General features: G+C 42.9%; 2 protein-coding genes across 2 annotated transcripts in view; one reads left to right on the top strand and one right to left on the bottom strand.

The window, feature by feature from the left end:
- The window catches only part of plekhh3 (pleckstrin homology, MyTH4 and FERM domain containing H3), a 40,305-nt gene extending 30,845 nt beyond the window's left edge, over positions 1 to 9,460 (top strand). Inside the window, exons 8-13 of the mRNA XM_083896115.1 lie at positions 715 to 922; positions 1,092 to 1,219; positions 2,727 to 2,847; positions 3,645 to 4,133; positions 4,258 to 4,449; positions 7,227 to 9,460. Coding sequence (XP_083752241.1) covers positions 715 to 922; positions 1,092 to 1,219; positions 2,727 to 2,847; positions 3,645 to 4,133; positions 4,258 to 4,449; positions 7,227 to 7,397 — 1,309 coding nt within the window. The 3' untranslated portion in view covers positions 7,398 to 9,460. The remainder of the gene's footprint in view (positions 1 to 714; positions 923 to 1,091; positions 1,220 to 2,726; positions 2,848 to 3,644; positions 4,134 to 4,257; positions 4,450 to 7,226) is intronic.
- An 857-nt stretch (positions 9,461 to 10,317) lies between these two features.
- On the bottom strand, positions 10,318 to 20,100 carry tubg1 (tubulin, gamma 1). The gene is made up of 11 exons (XM_083896290.1): positions 20,000 to 20,100; positions 19,522 to 19,634; positions 17,783 to 17,950; positions 17,621 to 17,693; positions 16,395 to 16,497; positions 15,436 to 15,562; positions 14,472 to 14,558; positions 13,979 to 14,128; positions 13,696 to 13,848; positions 13,442 to 13,603; positions 10,318 to 11,432 (listed from the first exon to the last, which is right to left on the bottom strand). The coding sequence occupies exons 1-11, from the start codon at positions 20,046 to 20,048 to the stop codon at positions 11,235 to 11,237; spliced, it is 1,383 nt and encodes a 460-aa protein (XP_083752416.1). The 5' UTR covers positions 20,049 to 20,100; the 3' UTR covers positions 10,318 to 11,234.
- Between the last annotated feature and the right edge of the window lie 259 nt (positions 20,101 to 20,359).

Below are 20,359 nucleotides of genomic sequence, written 5' to 3'. Positions count from 1 at the left end.
TCTCTTACTGTTTGGGTACCTATCACAGTGGTCCAGTACCTAATGGGTGGAGCTACACCCAGCCAGTTTCATCGGTAATGTTTACACCGTGTCATGTCCTCCAATTTAAGTAGCCTGACGTAGCAGTCAGCATCCAGCCTACACATTACATTGCATTAGAGACGCAAGCCAGATCTTGGTTCTAAACGGCACCTTGGTGAGCTAAACTGCTTTAGCTTTAATGCTCCAGGTGGATTTTGTCATCCGCTGCCTTCTGTCCTGTCTTTTAAAACAACCCCAGACACACACACATACTCAGCTACCTCTCCTGGATGCTCCACTGGGAGGAAGTGGCAGGTCACCCCAGTTCACAGGAGCGGAAACACCTTTTCATGTGTCGTGCGCAACCCAAAGTCAAATATGTTTTCTTTGCCATTTTCCTTTTCTTTGAAGGAATGGCGGGATGCTCAGCCTTTTAAGTCCCTAACAGCTAAAGTAAGAACATTTGTCATTCCTCGCCTCATTGACTTTCGAGCATTGCCAAACCCAAAGAAAATAAAGAACATGGTTGATTTAAAGGGATGACGCAAATCCACGATGGCAACACTTTTCACACTTTGAGTCACTGTTAACATCACAAGCGTTAATATTTTTCCCATTAAAGCATTGAATATATTCATTTTGCTGGCACGCACACACACACATTTCTCAAGCCCTGACTTTTTTTTTCTACAGGATTCAGAGCCAAAGTCCAGAGTCTGAGATGGATAACTATGCGTCATTCATCAGCGAGGCTTTGGAGAAGACTAAGTGTCGGGAGTGTGTGCCATCCTGGGAAGAGATCCAAATGCTGATGAGCAGACAGGAGATGCTGTGCACTGTTCACTATCCTGGCCCTGGATCCTGCCAGCTCTACATCAGCTCACACACAACTGCCAATGAGGTTGGAGCATATTTCCCTTCATTCTACTTTTGTAGAACAACTTTTCTCACATGTTCCTGCTTAGAGTTCACTGGCCTAGTCTGGAATAGGGTGACATTACCGAGTCATGGAAAATCACACACCCTGCATTTATTACCATCTGCCTGTCTACCCTTGCTCCTTTGAACAGGTGGTTCGAAGGATACAGGAGAAGCTCGGCCTGCTAGAGAGCAAAAACACATTTGCACTTTATGAACAGAATGGACTGTGGGAGCAGCCGGTTGCAGGCGACGCTTTGATCGCAGACATCCTGACCAGGTTTGAGAAGTTTTATTTCACCTTTTTTTTCCCCACGATGAAGTCATATGAGATTTACATTTAGCAGCATTATACAGTTGGACAACCACGTTCAAGCTGCAGTGCGTAACTGTTGGAGATTTCGCTGTTATTGTTTTGCCTCAGTTTGGGCAGCGGCAAAGAAACCTTTAACCAGGTTTTCTGTGTTTTCAGTCATACTTTAACCTGTTTGTAGCCGTCACACTTTACTAGCACAATGTTACTGTTGCCTCCGTCTGTCTTGACATAAAACAAACACTTCCTGTGTGCAGAGCTGGAATGTCACCAGGCATGACAGCATGACATTTACACTCCTGTACAAAAAAACACAGAGTAGTGTAGAGCTGTTCGACTTCATCAGCATAATGTGAACTCATTTTACAGTGGTTTGAATGTAACAGACAAGTATTTATATTTAAAGGTTATGCACTACCATTTTATGCCAAATATAGAAAAATGCTTTATTCTGCATTAAAAATAATGAAATAAAAATAAAAATAAATTATACTTAATTATAAGACCTGAGGTGAGACTGATGACTCATGTGGTGATTTCTGTTTATAACATTTGAATGTACATATTTTTTAATACATTTCATGTGTTGACATGCTTTGTTTACACCTATTGCAAGTCTTTGTTTTGTTTTCCGTGCTGAGCTTATTAGACCTTAAAGGTCAGAGACGGGTTTGTTTTCGTACATTTCTAAATCACTGCCCCTAGAGGCAAATCATTATTTTACAACATGTACACTTCTCATAGCTCCACACCCATGGACTTTTAACTTTAAAACATTGACAAAAACTTTATTGGTATAAGGTGTCCAGTTTTTTTGGTAGGAAACTTGCCTGAGATAACTTTATGAATTAAAATGTGTTGGTGATGTAGCTCTGGAGTGATTGATACCAGGTTTCTAGTAACTAGTCAACTAGTAACACAGATACAGTAAATGCTGCAACAAAGCCAGACACTACATCACCAAGAAGACATGCACTATCAAAACACCTTGTCTAGTCTTTGGAATTTGAGCAATTTGTCACCAGTGGACTGTGTATATATCTCGACTTTTCCGCCTCCCATGGCGAGTGTTATCCATTGTCCTTGATGACTGAGCGACCTTGTGTGGTCTTGCTGGTCAAACATGACACCCCGCCTGCCGGGAAACTGGACCTGTGTCACTAGCCAAGGTGAAGCTGATGTCATTTGGTTTTTTACGAGACAAAGTCCAGTATGAAACGATAAGGCATCCAGCTGGAATAAAAGGACCCTGTGTTTTATTTTGTTTAACATGCTTGTGCATATGTGCACTCGCAGTGCTGAGTGACAGGGCAAACATGAAACTCCAAGTTACTAAACAACAATATTACACATTGGTGTGCGGGGGGGGGGGCAGCATCTTGTAACATATTAACATGTACACTGAAGATTCTTGTTGGAAGTATACAGTACGTGGGACTCGGCTCTCTAACCCTTTTGTCCCTCTTCTGTGCAGCTTTTCAACCAAAGAGTCCGAGTCTAAATCCCAATGGAAACTGTGTTTCAAGCTCTACTGCCTGTTGGATGCTGACAGCATATCAGTGGACAGCATAGAGTATCTCTTCCTCTTTGAACAGGTAATGGAGCGGAACACAAGAGCTGAGAGTGTTTTTATTGTGCGGAGTCTATGCTACTCAGTTTTTGTTTGAAAAACGGGCAACTTTTGCTCCAGATGCGCCTGCTGTCCACACTACGCCTGCTTTTTACAACCCCAAAACAAAAGTTAAGAAAAGGATGGCTCTGTTTTAGTTTGAAACCACCAAGCTGTGTTCTCACATTCAATTCACTTCCTGATTGTCTTATGAGCTGTGATTGACTATCAACTGTAAACGAAAAGGATTGTCACTCTCCTAAGAGAAATCCTCATTCTTACGTTTCACCACGCTCGAAAACTAAGCCAACAACGGCAGAGGATAGAACATCTTGTTTACACCAGCATGTGCAGGCCTTATGTACCCGAATGGTCAAATTTTTGTGAAATGGAGCCATGACAGATTGATTTTATCTGAATAAAAAATTTAATGAAATAGATGTAACCTCAGAGTGACCACTCTATTTCCCTGCAATTATTAATTCCCTTGCATTTCATTGGATTATTCTCTCTTTCTTTCTTTTAAACTAAACCATCATTAATGTTGGTTATAGGCTGTGATTGCAATAAAAAGCAGTGTGTAAAAAAGCACCAGTAAGAGCACTGGCTGCAGGGCAGAGGGGGCAAAAAGGCAGCCAGCACTGGCTTCGTTAGAACATTTTTCCCGAGGACTCCCATGAAAGAGTTGTGGGACGGAATAAAACTAGTTGGGGTAGAAAGGATTGATGGGGGGACTCGAGGCTATAACTGACACATTGTACCATATTTACTTGTTTTGTTCAGTGTCATGAGATGGTCGTGCGTGGCCAGCTGCCAGCCTGTGAAGATGACCTTCAAGCCTTAGCTGCCCTGAGGCTTCAGTGCCTGATGGGTGACTTCAGCACTCACTCTCCCTGCCCACCTCTGGATGAGCTTTTCCCTGGCGACATGCTTGAAACTCGGGTCCTCGTGTCCCTTTCCGCCCCACAAGCCTTGCCCACTTGTCTGGTGGCGGCTCAGGATTGCCTGGCGACACAGCGCTTCCCTAAAGGCCTCCTCACGGGGACGCTGTGGAGCCACACGGCTACAGCGGTGCACAAGCAAAAAGTGCAGCAGGACATGCGCCTGCGGAGCCGACTCAAGGAGGAGGCAACGGCCGTCATGGGAACCATTTTGGAGCGTTGGAAAGATCTGGCTGGTTACAGCCGCAGGGACAGTATGGCCGCCTACCTCGCTATTGCTCGCCAGTGGTCGGGCTTTGGTTGCACTCTTTATGAAGTGGATTTTTATATTGTGAGTACCGTGAGGTCATGCTTTGGTTTTATTGGAGCGCTCAGAGCTCAAGAGCCATTTGGACTCTTGAGGTAAAATTAGGCGATAACTGTTTTGACATCTGCTTACTGCTTCCTCCCTGCAGAGTTCAACGGGGAGTTTTTCCCAGAAGCTGTGGCTGGGTGTAGCTGCTACATCCGTGTCTATATATCGGCAGGGAGAAGCAGAGGCCCTGGAGTCGTTTCCTTATGGTCAGATCTGCTCCTACGGCGTATCTGACAGCAACACCTTCAAGATCACAGCTGGGGATCGGGATCTGCTTTTTGAAACCACCAAGGTATAGTGAATCATATCCCACACGCAAATACCTGAAACGGTTAAAGTTCGCTGAATCATACTCTGACTGTCACACGGGTGCTTGTTAGCCTTTTTTTTATGATTATGGGAAATGACAAGTTAATTTTACATCCAGGAGGAAGCAAATTTGAGCCAAATGACTACACACACACACACAGATAAACAAACACACACCTTATGAGATATCACCAGCACTTAAGAGTACAACATTTCAGACTAATCATTAACAAGCATCAGTTCTTCATCTTATCTCTTATAGAAGTTTATCGCAGATTTTCAACATCATCCAATCATTGTGGTATATATTGATGGCATCCACCATGGGCAGGTATCTGTGCTCTAGTGTAGTCAATGTGTGTCCCCGTTTTTGTTGAGGCAGAGGGGGTAGGTAGGGTAAAGTGTAAGGGCCCTGGTATATTTCCATGCATGCGGATTTCGTCATCAGCGCGCAGCCCAGATTTTTGAACCGTTTTTGAAGCGTGTTAAATGTGCGTGGACAGAGCCTGTTCAAACTGAATTTCCCGTAGCTGGAGTATAAGCCCGATCACCAAGCAGAAAAAACATTTAGACAACAGAAGAAGTAGTCGCCAAGGATAGTCATCCGAGCCTCCACCTGACGAACCTCGAACCGGCGGACACATTAAAAGTTCCACTCCAGTATTAACAGAGCTGTGTTATTGTTCAAGTGTAAGGATAGATCACGCTAAATACTTGACACCTGTAGAGGATGTTTTTTTTTTTTATAAAGGTGAAGTAAGTAGTGTATAGTGACATCTAGAGGAGAGGCTGAAATGTACAACAACAAACTGCTCCTCTGCTCACACCCTCCCTTCCCTGAGCGCTACGGTATCCTCAGCCGGTCAAATGTCGTCCTCGTCACTCCTCGAGTGGAGGCGGGACTTCTGCTACAAGTAAAGCGACGCTTGATTGGTTCTCTCGCGTTTGTCCTTACAGGCTCCCGTAGAAACATGGCGTCTCGCTGCTAACAGTGGCTATGCAACAGCGGCCCGCGACCATGTTATTTTACATGACTTTTTGAAACACTACGAAAATGAAACAAAAACTATCATACAGCGACTAGACAATGCAGGAGCACATAATATGTATAAAAAAAGTGGATTTTGGGTTATATAAACCCATAAATACTACACAGTGTCCCTTTTAACGACAAAGAAACTGCATACATATTTTCTGGATGTGTTCCAGTAAAGTGAAATAGAAATAATTATCCTCTATTGTCGTTATAGCATTGCTAAAACAACTAATCTAAGTACTGTACTTCTGCACAGTACTGTACATACCATAAACCTGGTGGACTTGTTTTTCCAGGCATTTTCTCTGCTTCAGTATAGGGCTGGGCAATATGGGGAAAAAAATCTTATCACTATATTATTAAAAATCAATATTTCTGTCTATGAAGACATAAACAAACAAGGCAAAAGCATGTCTCTGCTTTTTTTTTTTGAAACTGCTGTTGCATTTATTAGTAGGCCTACAGGAATGCAGTCATCTCAGAGGTGACATCACTCCCAGTTCTGACTTCTGTTACTCTGATGTACCGTAAATGAAGCGCACCATGAACCACTACTCCTTTTAACTCGCCTCCAGGTGGTGAAGGGTGAGGGTAAAAGTAGCACGTACATGCTGAGGGTGAAGGGGGGCAATTGTTCTTATTCAGTACAACTCTGAGGTCCGACATGATCCCCCTGAGCCACGAGTGGGGTTCAGTTTGTGTACAGTGCAGAGCCAAGTGGCCTTATCACCATGCCGTGGTTGGGCAGAGTAAGTGAAAGAAGCGCACTGTCTCCTCACGATGCGGCCCTCCCTCCAGCTCGCTGACCCTCTTTAAAAACACTCGTTAATTTGGTCTAAATGGAGAGCACACAACCTGCTGCACGCTCACCGCGAAACGTCGAACTTCCTGGCATTAAATGGCAACTGGGGGGTGAGTTTTATTGCAGCGGTTAGAATAAAATATTAGGCAAAACATTTCTCAGAAACATGGATGTTCTTCCAAACAGAGCCTTTTTTTTTCAGGAGAGAACAAGTCTTGCCTTTCACTTGGGGGGATTTGCTTGCATCTTCCCACACTGAACAAAAAACCCCTCTGTGATTTCTCACACACAGGCGACTTGAAGCACATCTCACAGAGGCTTTTTAGTACTTTTATGATCTCGAGGCCTCGTATTGCTCCGACATGATTTCGGAGGGTTTTGAGCCACTGGGCAGGCAAAAAAGAAAGTGAGCGGATTTGCAGGGGGTGATTATGGTTAGGCCTTGAGTTAATGGCGAGGGCAAGATTTAGCTGCTGATTCCAGGGTTACAGTTACAGTTGAAGTGTAGGTGAAGGTTGAAGCTGGAAGACGCTGCTCACACACCATGTTTAGGCATGCAATTGCTGGACTGGAGTAAGGGGTAACGGTCATGGTGGCTTATAGTGGGTTCAGTGGTCAAGTCCACCAAGGTTAGGTTAACGGAGAGACCGACGAACAGATGTATATGTCAAAAGTGGTGAAATGTCCACACACATGCGAGGCCTCTTTTCCTAAAACGAGGGGTGTTAGTGTGTGTCCCCAGTAGAATCTGCCAAACGGCATCATCCTCGGCTTCTGGAGGAACCAGTTTTTCTCGCAGCTGGGTGACATCATCCTTCTCCACCCTCCTGTGACAGTGCCAGACAGACACTGAGACTGCCACTCATCTGACCTACCTCCCTCCCTCTCTCTCTCTCTGTCTGTCTCTGTCTCTCTGTCACAGCTGACTGAGATCATGCAGCTGATGAACGCATATTTCAGTGCCATCCGTCGCCAGCGAGGGAAAGGGGAGGACGTGGACATCACCAAAGCAGAAAGCAGGGAGGTGGGCTTCTGTCACCTGGCCTCCATGCAGCTGCCGACACTCCTGGAGTTGCCCTCGCACCCCGTTTGATCGGGGACCCGTACCTGCACCCCCCCTCCCCCCAACTCCCACCGTCCTCCGTCCTCTACACATGGCCCCTAGGAGGCCCAGCCCCAGTGCTCGGGACCCCGCGCCTCCTCCGCTGGGAGCAGCACGGCAGCCAAAACAAAGAGAGGGCTGTTTTCACTCCCCATCCGTGAAAATAAACCCTTGCTGAGCTTTCCAGCTGAAGGAGCTGGCCAACGCAGGGCGGGAGGGTGAGAGGACGGGACGGGCTAGGGGGAAGGCGAAGGGTTCTGTTTTGCAAGTGAGGCCAGAAAACCCACAGAAACCAGTGTGGTTGCTGATGAGGTGTCGCACAACGCCACCCACCCACCCCCTCCCCCTCCTGCCCACGCTGTCACGCAACCACCTCTGTTACCCTACATGGCAACACCCTCCCACCCCGCCCTGTCAACAATGTGAGATGTTGGTGTGCTACATCGGGGAGAGTTAGTGTGAGTTATGAGGACTCCCCGCCCCCTCCATGAAGGCTCAAAGTGGGAAAACACTCTCTTCTTACCTTCTCTCTCAAAGTGTGCCATATTTGTATTGCCTTTTCCTAGAAGGCAGTCGTCCCTCATGCGCTGCTGGGATCACGGCTCTCTCACTCTGTCACCCACACACACACACACTCACACACACTCACTTTCTTACGTGCCCTTAAGCTGACATGTTCATCAGAGACAGTTAGTTTTCATAAGGTCCCTGCCCGGCTTGCGTTACCTGGAGCTGTTGATGCAGTGAGCCATGTGAACTTGGAACTGGAAACAGATGTCGGACTCCGTAAGCCAAGTCATTTTGGCTGCCAGGCCCTTATAGACTCTTACCAATGAGATTTCTTTTCTTTTCTTTTTTTTTGTTTTTGTGGTTGTGTGTATATTTGTGTGTGTGTGTGTGCATCTTCATCATGTGTCTGTTTGATCGAGAAACCCCCATTTCCTGGATGACACATTTGGGATCTGGGTGAACAGAAACCAAAGGATTGTTTTGGAGGATTTTTGGTTTATACGTCGTTTCCACCAAACGCTCTGATGTGTCCTTCGTTGTGCTGCTTGTCTTGGCTGTAATCCTTGACATGAAAACTTGGTTAATACTTGACTGATTGGATACTTTTTGCCTCTGTCAGTTACTTCTAATGCAGTGCAAACTCGGCAGGTGCTTGTTTCTTATTTTCACAATGTATATATAATTGATAAAATTGAACCTAAACCACACATACTGTAAAACGACCAGTTAATACTGTGGATCATTCAACATCTGGCCCCTGCTATTTAAACAGAAACCTTTCTAATCAGGCCATAGATGCTATTTTTTAATTATTATTATAATTGATGTGCTTTTTTTCCTTTATTTCCCCCTGTCCTTTATGTCTTAAATAGAAACCGAGGTGCATTCTGATGTTCGGTGTAACTGATGAGAGCCATGGTTGAGTTCAGATATGGAAATCCTGTGTAGCTCCTTTTGTGTTCACTGTGTAGCATTTTTGTGAAGCCAAAGTTTTGCCATGTCATGGGTTTGAGCGTGGACCAAAGATGTTTTTAATAAGCTTTTTATAAGTAGTATTTATCCTAAACGCAGACAAATCCCCCTGATTAACTTTCCGTTACACTAGAGGATCATAAAATAGGTAACACTGTTGTATACACCCCTTCACGTTTCTCTTATAGTAGTCAACTGATTTGTAATATGCAAAATAGTTAGGATTTTTTTTTTTTTTTTTTTAACAGTACTGTCTGCTACACGAACCCATTCAGTCTCAAAACTCAAGATTCCTCACTGTGGACGGCCTTGATGAGTCACAGCGCTATCTTAGCTTGTTTTTTTACTGCAGCTGCAGGCAGCTCTGAGCTCCATGTTTGAACAGAAGAAAAGAAGAAAAAAATCTAAACTGCGTTATGTCAGCGCTTTGTATTATGCTCGTTTGTATGCTGCACGGTACATTTTTATGTTATGTGTGTATAGTTACTTGCACTATTGTTTGTTTTTTAACCAACTTGGAAGTGCAATAAAAACTATAAATACTGTATGTAATTAATAAAAAAAGACACCATTTTACCACATTTTTTAGACGTTGGTGCTATTATTCAGTGTTTAATGAGATATACTGTTTAGTTTTAGAATTATTTTCTCGATTAATCAAGTAGTATGATTCACGTGAGGCTCATTTTCAGGCTGAAAAAAATGGAAAAATCACACCCCTGAAGACCTTAAAGGAAAAACTTGGTTTCCTCAGAGTGGAGAAATATCTTTATTCTTTTTCTTGTTACGCGCCCACCAGTGACCCTTGGTCACTTGGTCTGAGGCTTGAAACGGCAAGGCTAATTCCGCACTTTTTAGATCCACCCGTAGGGGAATGGACCTCATTCTCAGAATGTAAATGGTGTCCTCCATCTTTGCTTACATTTACGCTAATAGGACAAAGTGTCCCTGGTGGGCACATTTTTCTAAAATACTAATCTGTAAAGTATTCCTTTAAGTTTGGCTTAAGTTTGTCGCCAGCATCAAAGATCAGTACTGAGGGTTTTCCTGGTTTAAAAACAATAGCCGGTTAAGTGTCTTGCTAAGTGCCTTTAGGTTCCCCTTTAGCAATGAGCCTTAAGTGCGTAAGACGGCAACTGCAGAAACATTTTAAAAAAGTGCAGCTACAGCAAAAAACATGTTTATTAATCATTTTTAAACAGGTCCAACACACAAATAACATGGAACACATGAGACATTGCGACAACTAAGAGAACGCCAGTGAAGCAGCCAACTCCTTACGAGCGTATTTACAGGCACAGAGTATGAAAATAAAAATCCGTCCTTGTGCACCGGCTGTGTTCATCTGTGCAAACTTTCTCCACGTGATAAATGTCTGTGTTTTTATAGCAGATGTTTATGAACCTGCTTCCATGTTCTCACTGGTCATGTACAGTGACAAAAAAAAAAGCTAAGACTGCAACAATTTATTAGTAGTCATTTACTTAAATTGACATTATTTTCATAACTGATTGAGTTCCTGATATCGGCTTCTTAAATGTTAAGATAGCGAGCGACCAGAAAAAACACTGGGGAAAAGATGATTGGAAATTGCAGACTCAGCATTCCCAACTAATTATTTCAATTTCTGCTTCGCTAAGACCGTTAAATGAATTGAATATCTTTGGCATTTTATGGTAAATGTTTGTTTTGAGGTTTGGGAAACGTCACTTGATAATTTTCACCAATTTACATTAAATTATTACATATTATTATTTAATAGACATTTAATTGTCCCCCCAAAAGAAATTAATCAATCAAAAATAATTGACAGACTAATCAATAATAAAGATAACTGTTAGTAGCAGTCCTACAAATAACACATGGATGGTACACAGCCGCATGTTAAAAGATTGGGATTTGAGAACATAACGCCTATTGACATCACACTATTTATTCTTCCTGTAAAATCATTTTGTGGACCATAAATCAGTGCTAGAGTAAAGGGGAAAAAATAAGAACAAAACAAGGCGACATTATATATGTTTATGAAAAAGTAAAAAAAAAAAAACGCGGTCATGAGGGAACAAAGTGGACTTTAGGAGGAGTCACTGATGCAGACTGATTCTTATAAACTAGGTTTCAGAATTTGTTATTTTACATTTTTGTTGATATAATTGACATGACAATGGTTATTATTGATCATGCCCCCTCAGGCAGGAGAGGGCATTACACGCTGTATGAAGCTAATAAATAATTTTTTCAGGGAAGAAGCAAAAAACCAGATGTGTTTATTTTCAGACACGCGCCTGTGTATAAGTAAACGCAGTCAGAACGTTGTTATGTTGATTGTTGACTTGAGTCTGTTCACTGCTCTTGTGTGCCCCAGGAAATGTAATCGGGCCGCGTGGCCGCGCTGTACTCGTCCACCAGCTGCTGGACTACTTCACGCGAGTTGTCCAGCTCGTCAAAGTTGTCCTTGAATATGTCCTCTTTGCGGAACTGCTCCAGGAAGGCCTCACGCTTACGCAGTTTGTCATACTGCCGGCACGTCCGCTCAAACAGCTGCGGGACACCAACCGAGAGGAAATCACCATTAACACCAGGAAAGGGGCTTAGATAACAGGTTCTTATTGTGACTTCTCTGAGAAACACTTTCTGTTTTGCTTCTTTCGAAATAATCGGTTACAAGAAATGGAAAAACGGAATCTATGACTTCACCGAAAGCTGTAATTCCTCCTGACTTGTATTAGAGACTTGCAGTGAATTGAAAAGAAGTCAAACTGAGGCATTGTAATGAGTCCGGCTGTACAGATTATCTCAAGTCATTTCAGATTAAGCAATTTGCCAAAAAATCGCAGGATCTAAGTTTCCCCCTAAACTTCACAGCTTGTGTTTTGATCCAGCGAAAAAAAGGAAAACAAAAACTAATGTTTCCAGCTTTGAGGAAATGTCTTTGTTTGGCAGCATAACAAACCAAAACCTAATTTTTGTGGAATCTCCCTCATACTGCGGCTGCGGCAGCTCAACTTCACTCTCTAGGACAATGCACCTCCTCAAGTATTCAGAAGAAGCAAAAACTATGGGAGGTTGTTGTTGTTTTAGTCACCCCCCTCGCAGATAGCAGACACTCCCTAACTGACGAGATTAAGTGACCAAGGTCTTGTTCAGACTGGAAGAAAACACTAAATCTGATTGTCCTTCCTTATCAAGATTGGTTACGAAAAACTGGACAGCAGAAATAAAAGCCCACATGAATCAGATTTGGATTGTGGTTTGAATCATGATTCAAATTATATTGTTACAGATGTGTCTCAGTCTGAATGCTCTGGCAGATAGGAGTTCAAACATTCAAATATATACGTCCAAGTTCTGCACCGCAACTTGACAGTGGTATTGTTAGGAGAGCAAGATGATGCCAGCTCTATGCAGTACTTCCTGCCTTTGAAAGCTGCAACTCTCATGTGGCTACACTTGTGTAGTTACCAGAGGATGGTTATTTCTACACACGCCTAATTCGGTCACTTGCAATCAGCAGTGCAACAATATGAACATTTCCTGTCAATAATCTGCTCTAAATGTTGAAAACTCACACGTTTTTTTTTTTTGCAGGACAGATCAAAAACAGGAACACTTTACAGTGAATAACAACAGTGTTAAGTATATTCACTTTAAATTACAAGGTCAGGGATATTAAATGAGAATTTGTTGTTGCTGTGGTTGATCAAAACAATCGCAAATCACCAAAATAGGAGATGGTAACAGTTAACAGTATAGGTGAATATGCATCCTTTTTTTTTCGGAGATGCGTTCCGTCCACACGGAGACAGCTTTTCGTGGGAAAATCTCACAGTCTACACAGTCTCCCGTGTGGACAGAATACGCTACTTTAGCAAAACTTTGACGTCACGTTCCCATCTCTCTCTCTCTTGCGCTGTCATTCATTGTCTTGTGTTTGGAGATTGTTTGACAGAGTTACCAACTACTGTCAATGAAAAGTAGCTAAAGTCAGTGTGAAAAGACGCTAGATGTCACTAGAACGTGTCTTTGTCTTTAGAGATTTTCACACACGGGGATGAAAAAAGTGTTGAATCGTAAAAAATGAAGAGAGGAGAAAACAAAACCTATTTTTACTTGAATAAACAAAACAGATCAGTGATTGTTCCACACACAGTCGACTGCACTGAACATCCACAGCTCGTCTGTGACTCTGTTTATGTGCGCTGTGTATGCGTGTCAAACTCTCCGCCCGCAGTAGATGGATCTCACTCGTGCAGCAGAATTGTGCTTTTACTTCTTGTAAAGTATTTAGGTTTATAACAGAAAGTCGGGAGATTTGTCGCTGTTAAACGGTGTGTAACGTAAACAAACACACTATTTCCCCCTCTTTCCCCTGGCTCGGTTCATTCTGTCTCCGTTTTTGTAATGTTTACATGTCTTCTTCTCTGTTTTTGTTGTAGCGTTACAGCACAACTTACAGTCCTGGCATATGTACTGCAGCGTTTTTGAGTCGTTTCACTTTTTGAAAACTAGGTTTACGTTTCTTAGCCTTAAAGGTTAAGATGAGTACTTACAGAGGAGATGCTGGTGTGGTTGGCCATCATCAGACCGCTGACTCTGTGGGCTGAGGGCAGGTATGGAGATCTCCTGGACAGCGCAACCTGGATGCTGGCAGGACCCCATGGAATGAAACTGGCAAGTTTACGTTCTCGGATCCTTTGGAGGCTTTTGTGCACCTGTAGTGGAGTGGGTGGAGTTTAATCCTTCTTCAAAAACATGTTAGCAAACGTGAAGTGGACACCTCGTACACTCACGGGGACGCACATACCTGTGTGGGGTCCACCTCTCCCTGGATGATGTTGAGGATGGCGATGTAGCAGTGGCTCGGCTGCCTCTCTCTTCCTGTGGAAACCATCACGTTCTTGGGTTGCAGAAGCCTCCTCATCACATCCAGCACTGTGGTTTTTCTCACACTGGCAACCTGAGGCAAAATGTGATGAAAAACAGTCAATGTCTCAGAGACAATAAGTATTATACAGTAAAAATACTGACAAAATGGCACCAGAATACACTGCTGGGTGTATTCTGGTGCCATTTTGACCACAACTCACCGATTGGTCAGTAGTGAGCGGTGTGTATCCGGTCATAAGGAAGTGGAGGCGGGGTGTGGGGATGAGAGAGGCGATCAGGCCAATCAGGTCATTGTTCATGTAGCCTGGGTAGCGCAGGGTGGTCGTGCTCGCAGACATGATGGTGGAAACCTGGGGCATGAAGGCTCAGTTAGACACACAAATTAATTAAATCGGAGTTAGGGAAAGGAGCTTATCCAAATTGTTTATTTTGCATTCAGTGTAAAGTCATGAAATCTCAATGTGGGTGGCCTAAAGAGAAAAAAAAACACCTCTCTATGTGCAGACACGTGCAACTCATTTCTTGGAGAGCTGAAATCCAGTCTAACGTGCAACTGACTTGTCAAACGAGTTTCTGAATCTTGTAATATTTGTAGTAGGGAGACACACGTCTGTGGCAGTCTGTCTCCACGTATTTCTTTGTTCTCTGCCTGGTGAATTAGAACGTGAAACCTAGTGGGTGACACCAACTCACCAGTTGATTGATCTGCGAGAACGAGGGGTTCTGGATGTGCAGTCTGTCCGTGGCGATGCGATTGAGAGCCGTGTTGTCCAGCACCACCTGCAGAGAATTTATTCAGAAAAACGAAGAGAGAGTGCAGTGAAGAGTTTGCCTCCGGCGCAACAACACGCTGAAAGTCATTACGCTGCTACGAAGTTAAAGAAGGACTGAGAGGGTATCTGAGTAATGACGTAGTCAAGAAACCTTGTGAGGAGAAACACAGTGAGCTGTTGTTAGGAGAGCCGAGCATGAAAGACGCACTGTACGGCCGCAACAGGGGAGCCCAGTTCTGGGACAGATTCTATTAGCTTTCCAGCCAATTTAATCAACATGAGGGGGCTTATGCAAGACCCCAGAGGAAGTAGGTATTTGAGAGAAACCCCATTAGAGTGTCTCGGACTAATACAATCACCAATTGGAGACTGAGATTGAATAAGTTCGATTTGTAATGCCTCAGCGCTGCCACTGCATTTTGCTTCTTAATTAGTCTACGACACAAACACAGCAGCTACAGCCTAAAACCAGAGTTGTGTGGCAACTTAAAACAACTCATTAAAGTAACTTTCAAATGTTTTGAAACGTACGAGTAGTGCTGTAAATGTATCGTGATACCTCTATATTAATTCAGCGCTTCGGTACATCACACTGTTTGACATGTGACCTTTAAGAGGTTTGACTCCTGCTGTTTCTTCAGAATGTATTTTGCCATCCCACCATTTGTCATGCATTCGAACTGCTTCGCTTTTGTGCTTTATTTTAGCTTTGATTTGCTCCACTGGTTCGGCGATTAAAAGCTAACCAGCACTCGTAAAAACAAATGCAATTATTTTTGTGTCTTCCTGGGAGGGTATTTATGTAGTCCAGTGGCTGAACAGTAAAGCATAATGGAGCAATGAGATTAATCATCGGCATCAATTCGCGAGTGCTTAACGCTCACCACACAGTCTGCGTTCTGGGTGAGCCTCTTCAGTGTCAGCAGCGAGTTGTACGGCTGAACGACCACGTCGCTCATCTCGTCCTGGTTGGGGAAGACGGAGTAAGTCTGCACCAGCTTCTTTGGGTACCTGCAGTTCGCAAGACATTATTCACACAAGAATTCAAGGATTTCAAAGAAGAGTCAAGGATGAGCAAGTGCAATATCCAGTAACGATTTCTAGTTATGAGAAAAACTATACTATCCGCGAACCCTAAATATCATGTAAATCCTTCACTAAGGACATGCACCGCTGCCGGCATGTGACCAGAATATGTGTCCATGTCAGCTGTGAGGAATTACTTTAAGCCAAATAAAAGAACAAATAAGCAAAACATCTTAGTGTATTTCATCTGTGAAACAAAAAAACAGCATGATTTTAACCAAGTCATGTAGTGGAATATTGTACACAGTTGGAGAAATATGTTTTTTAGATAGCTGAATATGGTTTAGTGCCAAATGCATCAGCACAAACATCCATCCATCATTTGCCGCTTTATCCTCCACAGGAGGGTCGCTGGGGTGCTGTGCCTATCTCAGCTAACATGGGGTGATAGGCGGGTACATCCTGGACAGTTTGCCAATCCATCGCAGGGCCACACATAGAGACAAACCACCATTCACTCACACTCTCACACCTACGGTCAATTTGTCCAGTTACCCAATACCCAAATCTGCATGTTATTGACTGTGGGAGGAAGCCGGGGAACCCGGGGAAAAACACACATGGGGATAACATGCAAACTCATGCAGAAAGGCCCTTGTTCTAACCGGGGCTTGAACCTGGGTCTTCTTGCTGCAAAGGCAAGAGTACTAACCACTACACCAACCGTGTGTCCCCAGCACAGACATGACACATCAAATTACTTTGGATCAGACACAGAAAAATCTGTATTAAGAAAAATGTAGTGGTAGTTGTGGACCTGTCATTGAGTTTCTCCAGCAAATAGGATCCCAGTCCAGACCCTGTTCCACCAGCAATGGAATGACACAGGACAAAACCCTGGAAGACAAAAAAAAGGTTTACTCATTACATAGAAGCAGCTGTGCCACGTGTGAGTGTGTAAAGCTTACTGTAAATTCTGCTGATGCAGAAAGCTAAATGTGTGTGTGTGTGTGTGTGGGTGACCAAATACCTCTCTTTCTAGGCAGTTATATAAATGGGAGTGCAGCCCCACCTTACAAATAGGCTCCCTCATACCCCCCAAGACAACCCTGTAATACCTGCCTTCAACACTCGCCCGGCTATTATCACCAGACGTTCTACATGCCACACCCTGCCAACATACACACACTCACGGCAACTCGGCCCACCTTCCTATCCAATGCACACATGAGTGCACGCACTAAATAATAATGTGGGGTCATAATGTGAATGAGTTACAGAAATTGCAGACCTTAGAGGGGAAATGTGAGTGTTATTTTATGGGAGGCTGGCAGCTGAAGAAAGTCCACTGAAGGTGGGGGGGGGAGAGAGAGACAGAAAATAGAGGCTAAGAATAATAGTAAAGGTCTGGGGCTTTGCTGGTTTCAAGATGACAGGCCCTGGCTCCATTTTAACATGTTATTTCAATCAAATCATTCTCTTTTTTTTAAACATGGCTTTTAAACAACAAAGACAAAGTCAAGTCATGTTTGATTGCAATCATGTATTCCCTGATATTATTCAGACCGTGGACGGATTTCAGAACAGGCCTATTAGTCACAGGCTCGGGGCCCCAAAGGGTCAGTGGGCCACTCGTAAACACCTGCAAAATGTTACTGAAAGAGACTCTAAATTATAAAAAAGGAGATTCAAAATGGCCCACAAAAAAACAACTACAGAGACATGAAAGACTGCTATGATGTGACAGAGAAATTACCACCACAAAGTGACAAAAAACTGCCACGAAAAATCACTTGTCTGTGCCCAGAACATTAACTATGAATCAAAAAATGCTTCACTGGTTTTCTTGAATGTTTGACATTCAGGCCTCAGTAGCAAGTTGCTCTAGTGTGGTTTGAGAGTCAGTTGACAGCACCACATCATATTTCTACACACAGCCAATGCCATATGGTATCAAGTTGTTTCTTGGAAGGCAAAAAATCCAGTTTTCAAAGGGTGGATGAACACTGCCACAGTTATGTCCGCATGTCATGAACGATAAACTTGCCTCCAAACTGTCACTGCCATCTGCCTCACGGTCAATGATGTCAAAGATGTCCTCTTGGATTTTTTTGCCCTAAAAAAAATAATAGATTAAGAAAATAGATTTGAGTCAAGTCTTTTTGTGCAACAATAAAGAACGTGTAAAACAAAACCTGTGATCACCTGTGAATATCCACTGGCCCAGTTGTTGCCGGCACCTCCTCCATGCTCAGAAAGATAGATGTTCTCTGGGTTGTACAGGTTTGCATAAGGGGAGTTGAGGATGGAGTGGATCACTCGAGGCTCCAGGTCCAGGAGGACGGCACGGGGGATGTAGTGTTCATCGTCAGCCTGTGGAGTTTTAACAACAACCAGAGGTTAGTTGAACTGCCTGTATGTAGCTGTGTTTGAGTAGCATCAATTTACACTGCAATAACGCCATCTAGTGGCAAAAAAAAGGTGTAACTGCACAGAATCATCAGTGGAAGTATGCAATACAAGTTTCAACAGCTTATTGGTGCAAGCATCCAATCGTGTGCAAACTTTCTGTTAATGTTCATGTAAAAAAACACAAAAAGAGGGAAAAAAAAAAACATGTCTCCAAGTGTCAGATGAACATGGACATGGATGAGTGTGGTGAATGGAAATGGCAATGACATACATTAAGGATGTGGTAAAACAGTTCAATAATGGCTCCTTCAGTCTGGGCCATTTCAGCAGTCAAGCTTAATACAAATCACAATGTGTGACATGTATTTTAAGTTTAACTTTTAGCCTTTAACTTTTTAGCAGGCTGTAGTTGGTTGTTAAACCTTTCCCACAGTATGACAGATGTCATGACTAAAGAAATCGCCACAATTGCGTCATGTTCTTCTTTTGCCTGGGACAGCAAAAAAATCTGTACAACACAAGTATGTAGAAAAGGTCAAAACTACATGCTGAAGTTCAAACCTGGAAATGATAATGTTTTCAAATGTCTTGTTTTTGTCCACATACCAAAATGATTCAGTTTTAATGATTTGAAGAAGATGTGGAGCAAAGAATTTATTCCCATTTCAGCACGGACCTCCAAAACCGAGGGAACAGTTCAAAACAGAACTCGACAGTTCAAAATATAAGAAGTAGTAGCCAATTCTGCAACCGTTTTGAAATTACTCTCAGCTTTCAACTCTCTCCAAAAGCATGTCCTATATATCGACCCTCGCTTTGCCACAAACTTTGTCTTGGCATTTTTGACATTCATACCGAGGTCTTTTAGGTTTCGTTTTCTCTGCCATTGTAGCTCAGACGTAACTGGCAACCAGTGGTTGCTCGGCAGCTGAGACTCTACTGACTCCAATGATTGGTAGACGGCGGTAGCTGGCGCCTCATGCCAAAACATAAACATAACTTTGCAGTCCGCAAAATATATTTTTTAATGCAAATATTTTTGTTGTACTAGTTTTGTTGGTGAGTTCATTTTGTTATATGAACATTATTCCTGGTCCTCTGTGACATATTAGGAGGATTTTATGACCAGTTGCTTTAGATGTATTACATAATGCACCTTTAAGTAACTTTGACCATGGTATGGTTGTTCATGCCAGACAAGGCATGGCTTTTTTTATTTATTGAATCTTATTTCCAAAACAATTAATATGTGTCCATAATCCTCTTCCATATGAATGAACAAATAATAAGTCATGAGTAAAGATGCCTCTCCCCATAGACATATTAAAAAAATATATCACAAACACCGTATGCTGGTAAGTTAAGACAGGATTTACAAGTCACTCACGTGAAATATTGACGTTTTTCTTCATTCGTGATGAACACGATCATATTGCAAGTGCTTTTAATTTCGAAAATTGTATATTGTAGTATGCATGTGTACACAATAATGAAACTGTGATTCCTAATCAATAATAATAATGCAGTTTTACCTGATAGAAAAACACATCCTTTCTGTCGGTGCCTTCAGTTGCAAACTCCTCCACGATACCCTCTGGACTGATGCCATGCTCTGCACACAGCTGCTTCCAAAACTCAAAACCGACTGAAAAATACAAGACAAGAAGAAGGATGTTACCATAGTAACAACGATATGTCACGTTAATACGCCGTTTGTGACCTTTAATGATTTGATCACCAACATAAACACAAATAAACCAAATTAGCATAATATGCGGTGGTGGCTAACGTTGACGTACATCAGATTAGCTGTGCAGAAACCATATTACACACAAGTTTTATAGGTTCAAGTGTTTGTTTTTAGTCGAACTGTATTATTTCCTGTTATTTATATTACTTATATGACGTCGTTACGCAGACATCACCTCAGCTAACTGACTTTTGTCAGGACACGGAGTGGCTATAGAGAAGGGATGATACCAACGCTAATCAACAAAACTAGACACGTACTCTGATTTCCACACTGTCCCAGCTGAAGCGTGATTATTTCCCGCGGCATGTTTAATTCCTCGGTCGCTCCTGGTTTAAGAAACCAGCTCAAGAACACGGGAAAACCAAAACACTACACACAGGAGATGCCGCGGCAGCAGCCCGATCCTTCCCGCTTGGTATTGATGTGACGTTCTGAACAAATGAAGCACACGCCGGTGCCACATTTGTACAGCGCCACCTTCTGTGTCGGAGTACTCGACATAATATGATAAGAAAATGTAATAATTGTGCTCTCTGACAGTGATTTTCTTTTAAGAAGGACCCCAGTTTAAAATATAAATTATAAAAAACACAACATCTGACTATGTTTGTCAGTTC

Source organism: Microchirus variegatus, assembly GCF_963457635.1.
Source record: "Microchirus variegatus genome assembly, chromosome: 10".
Lineage (NCBI taxonomy): Eukaryota > Metazoa > Chordata > Actinopteri > Pleuronectiformes > Soleidae > Microchirus > Microchirus variegatus.
The sequence above is the reverse complement of the archived record's forward strand: the minus strand, read 5'-3'. Positions and strand labels throughout refer to the sequence as shown.

Excerpts from the sequence above, each read along its gene's own strand:
- tubg1 (XM_083896290.1), bottom strand. The coding sequence starts at position 20,048 with ATGCCGCGGGAAATAATCACGCTTCAGCTGGGACAGTGTGGAAATCAG. Across the intron at positions 13,849-13,978 it reads CGCTCACTACTGACCAATCG|GTTGCCAGTGTGAGAAAAAC; the intron begins GTGAGTTGTGGT and ends ATTTTGCCTCAG. Across the intron at positions 13,604-13,695 it reads GAGAGGTGGACCCCACACAG|GTGCACAAAAGCCTCCAAAG; the intron begins GTATGTGCGTCC and ends ACTCCACTACAG.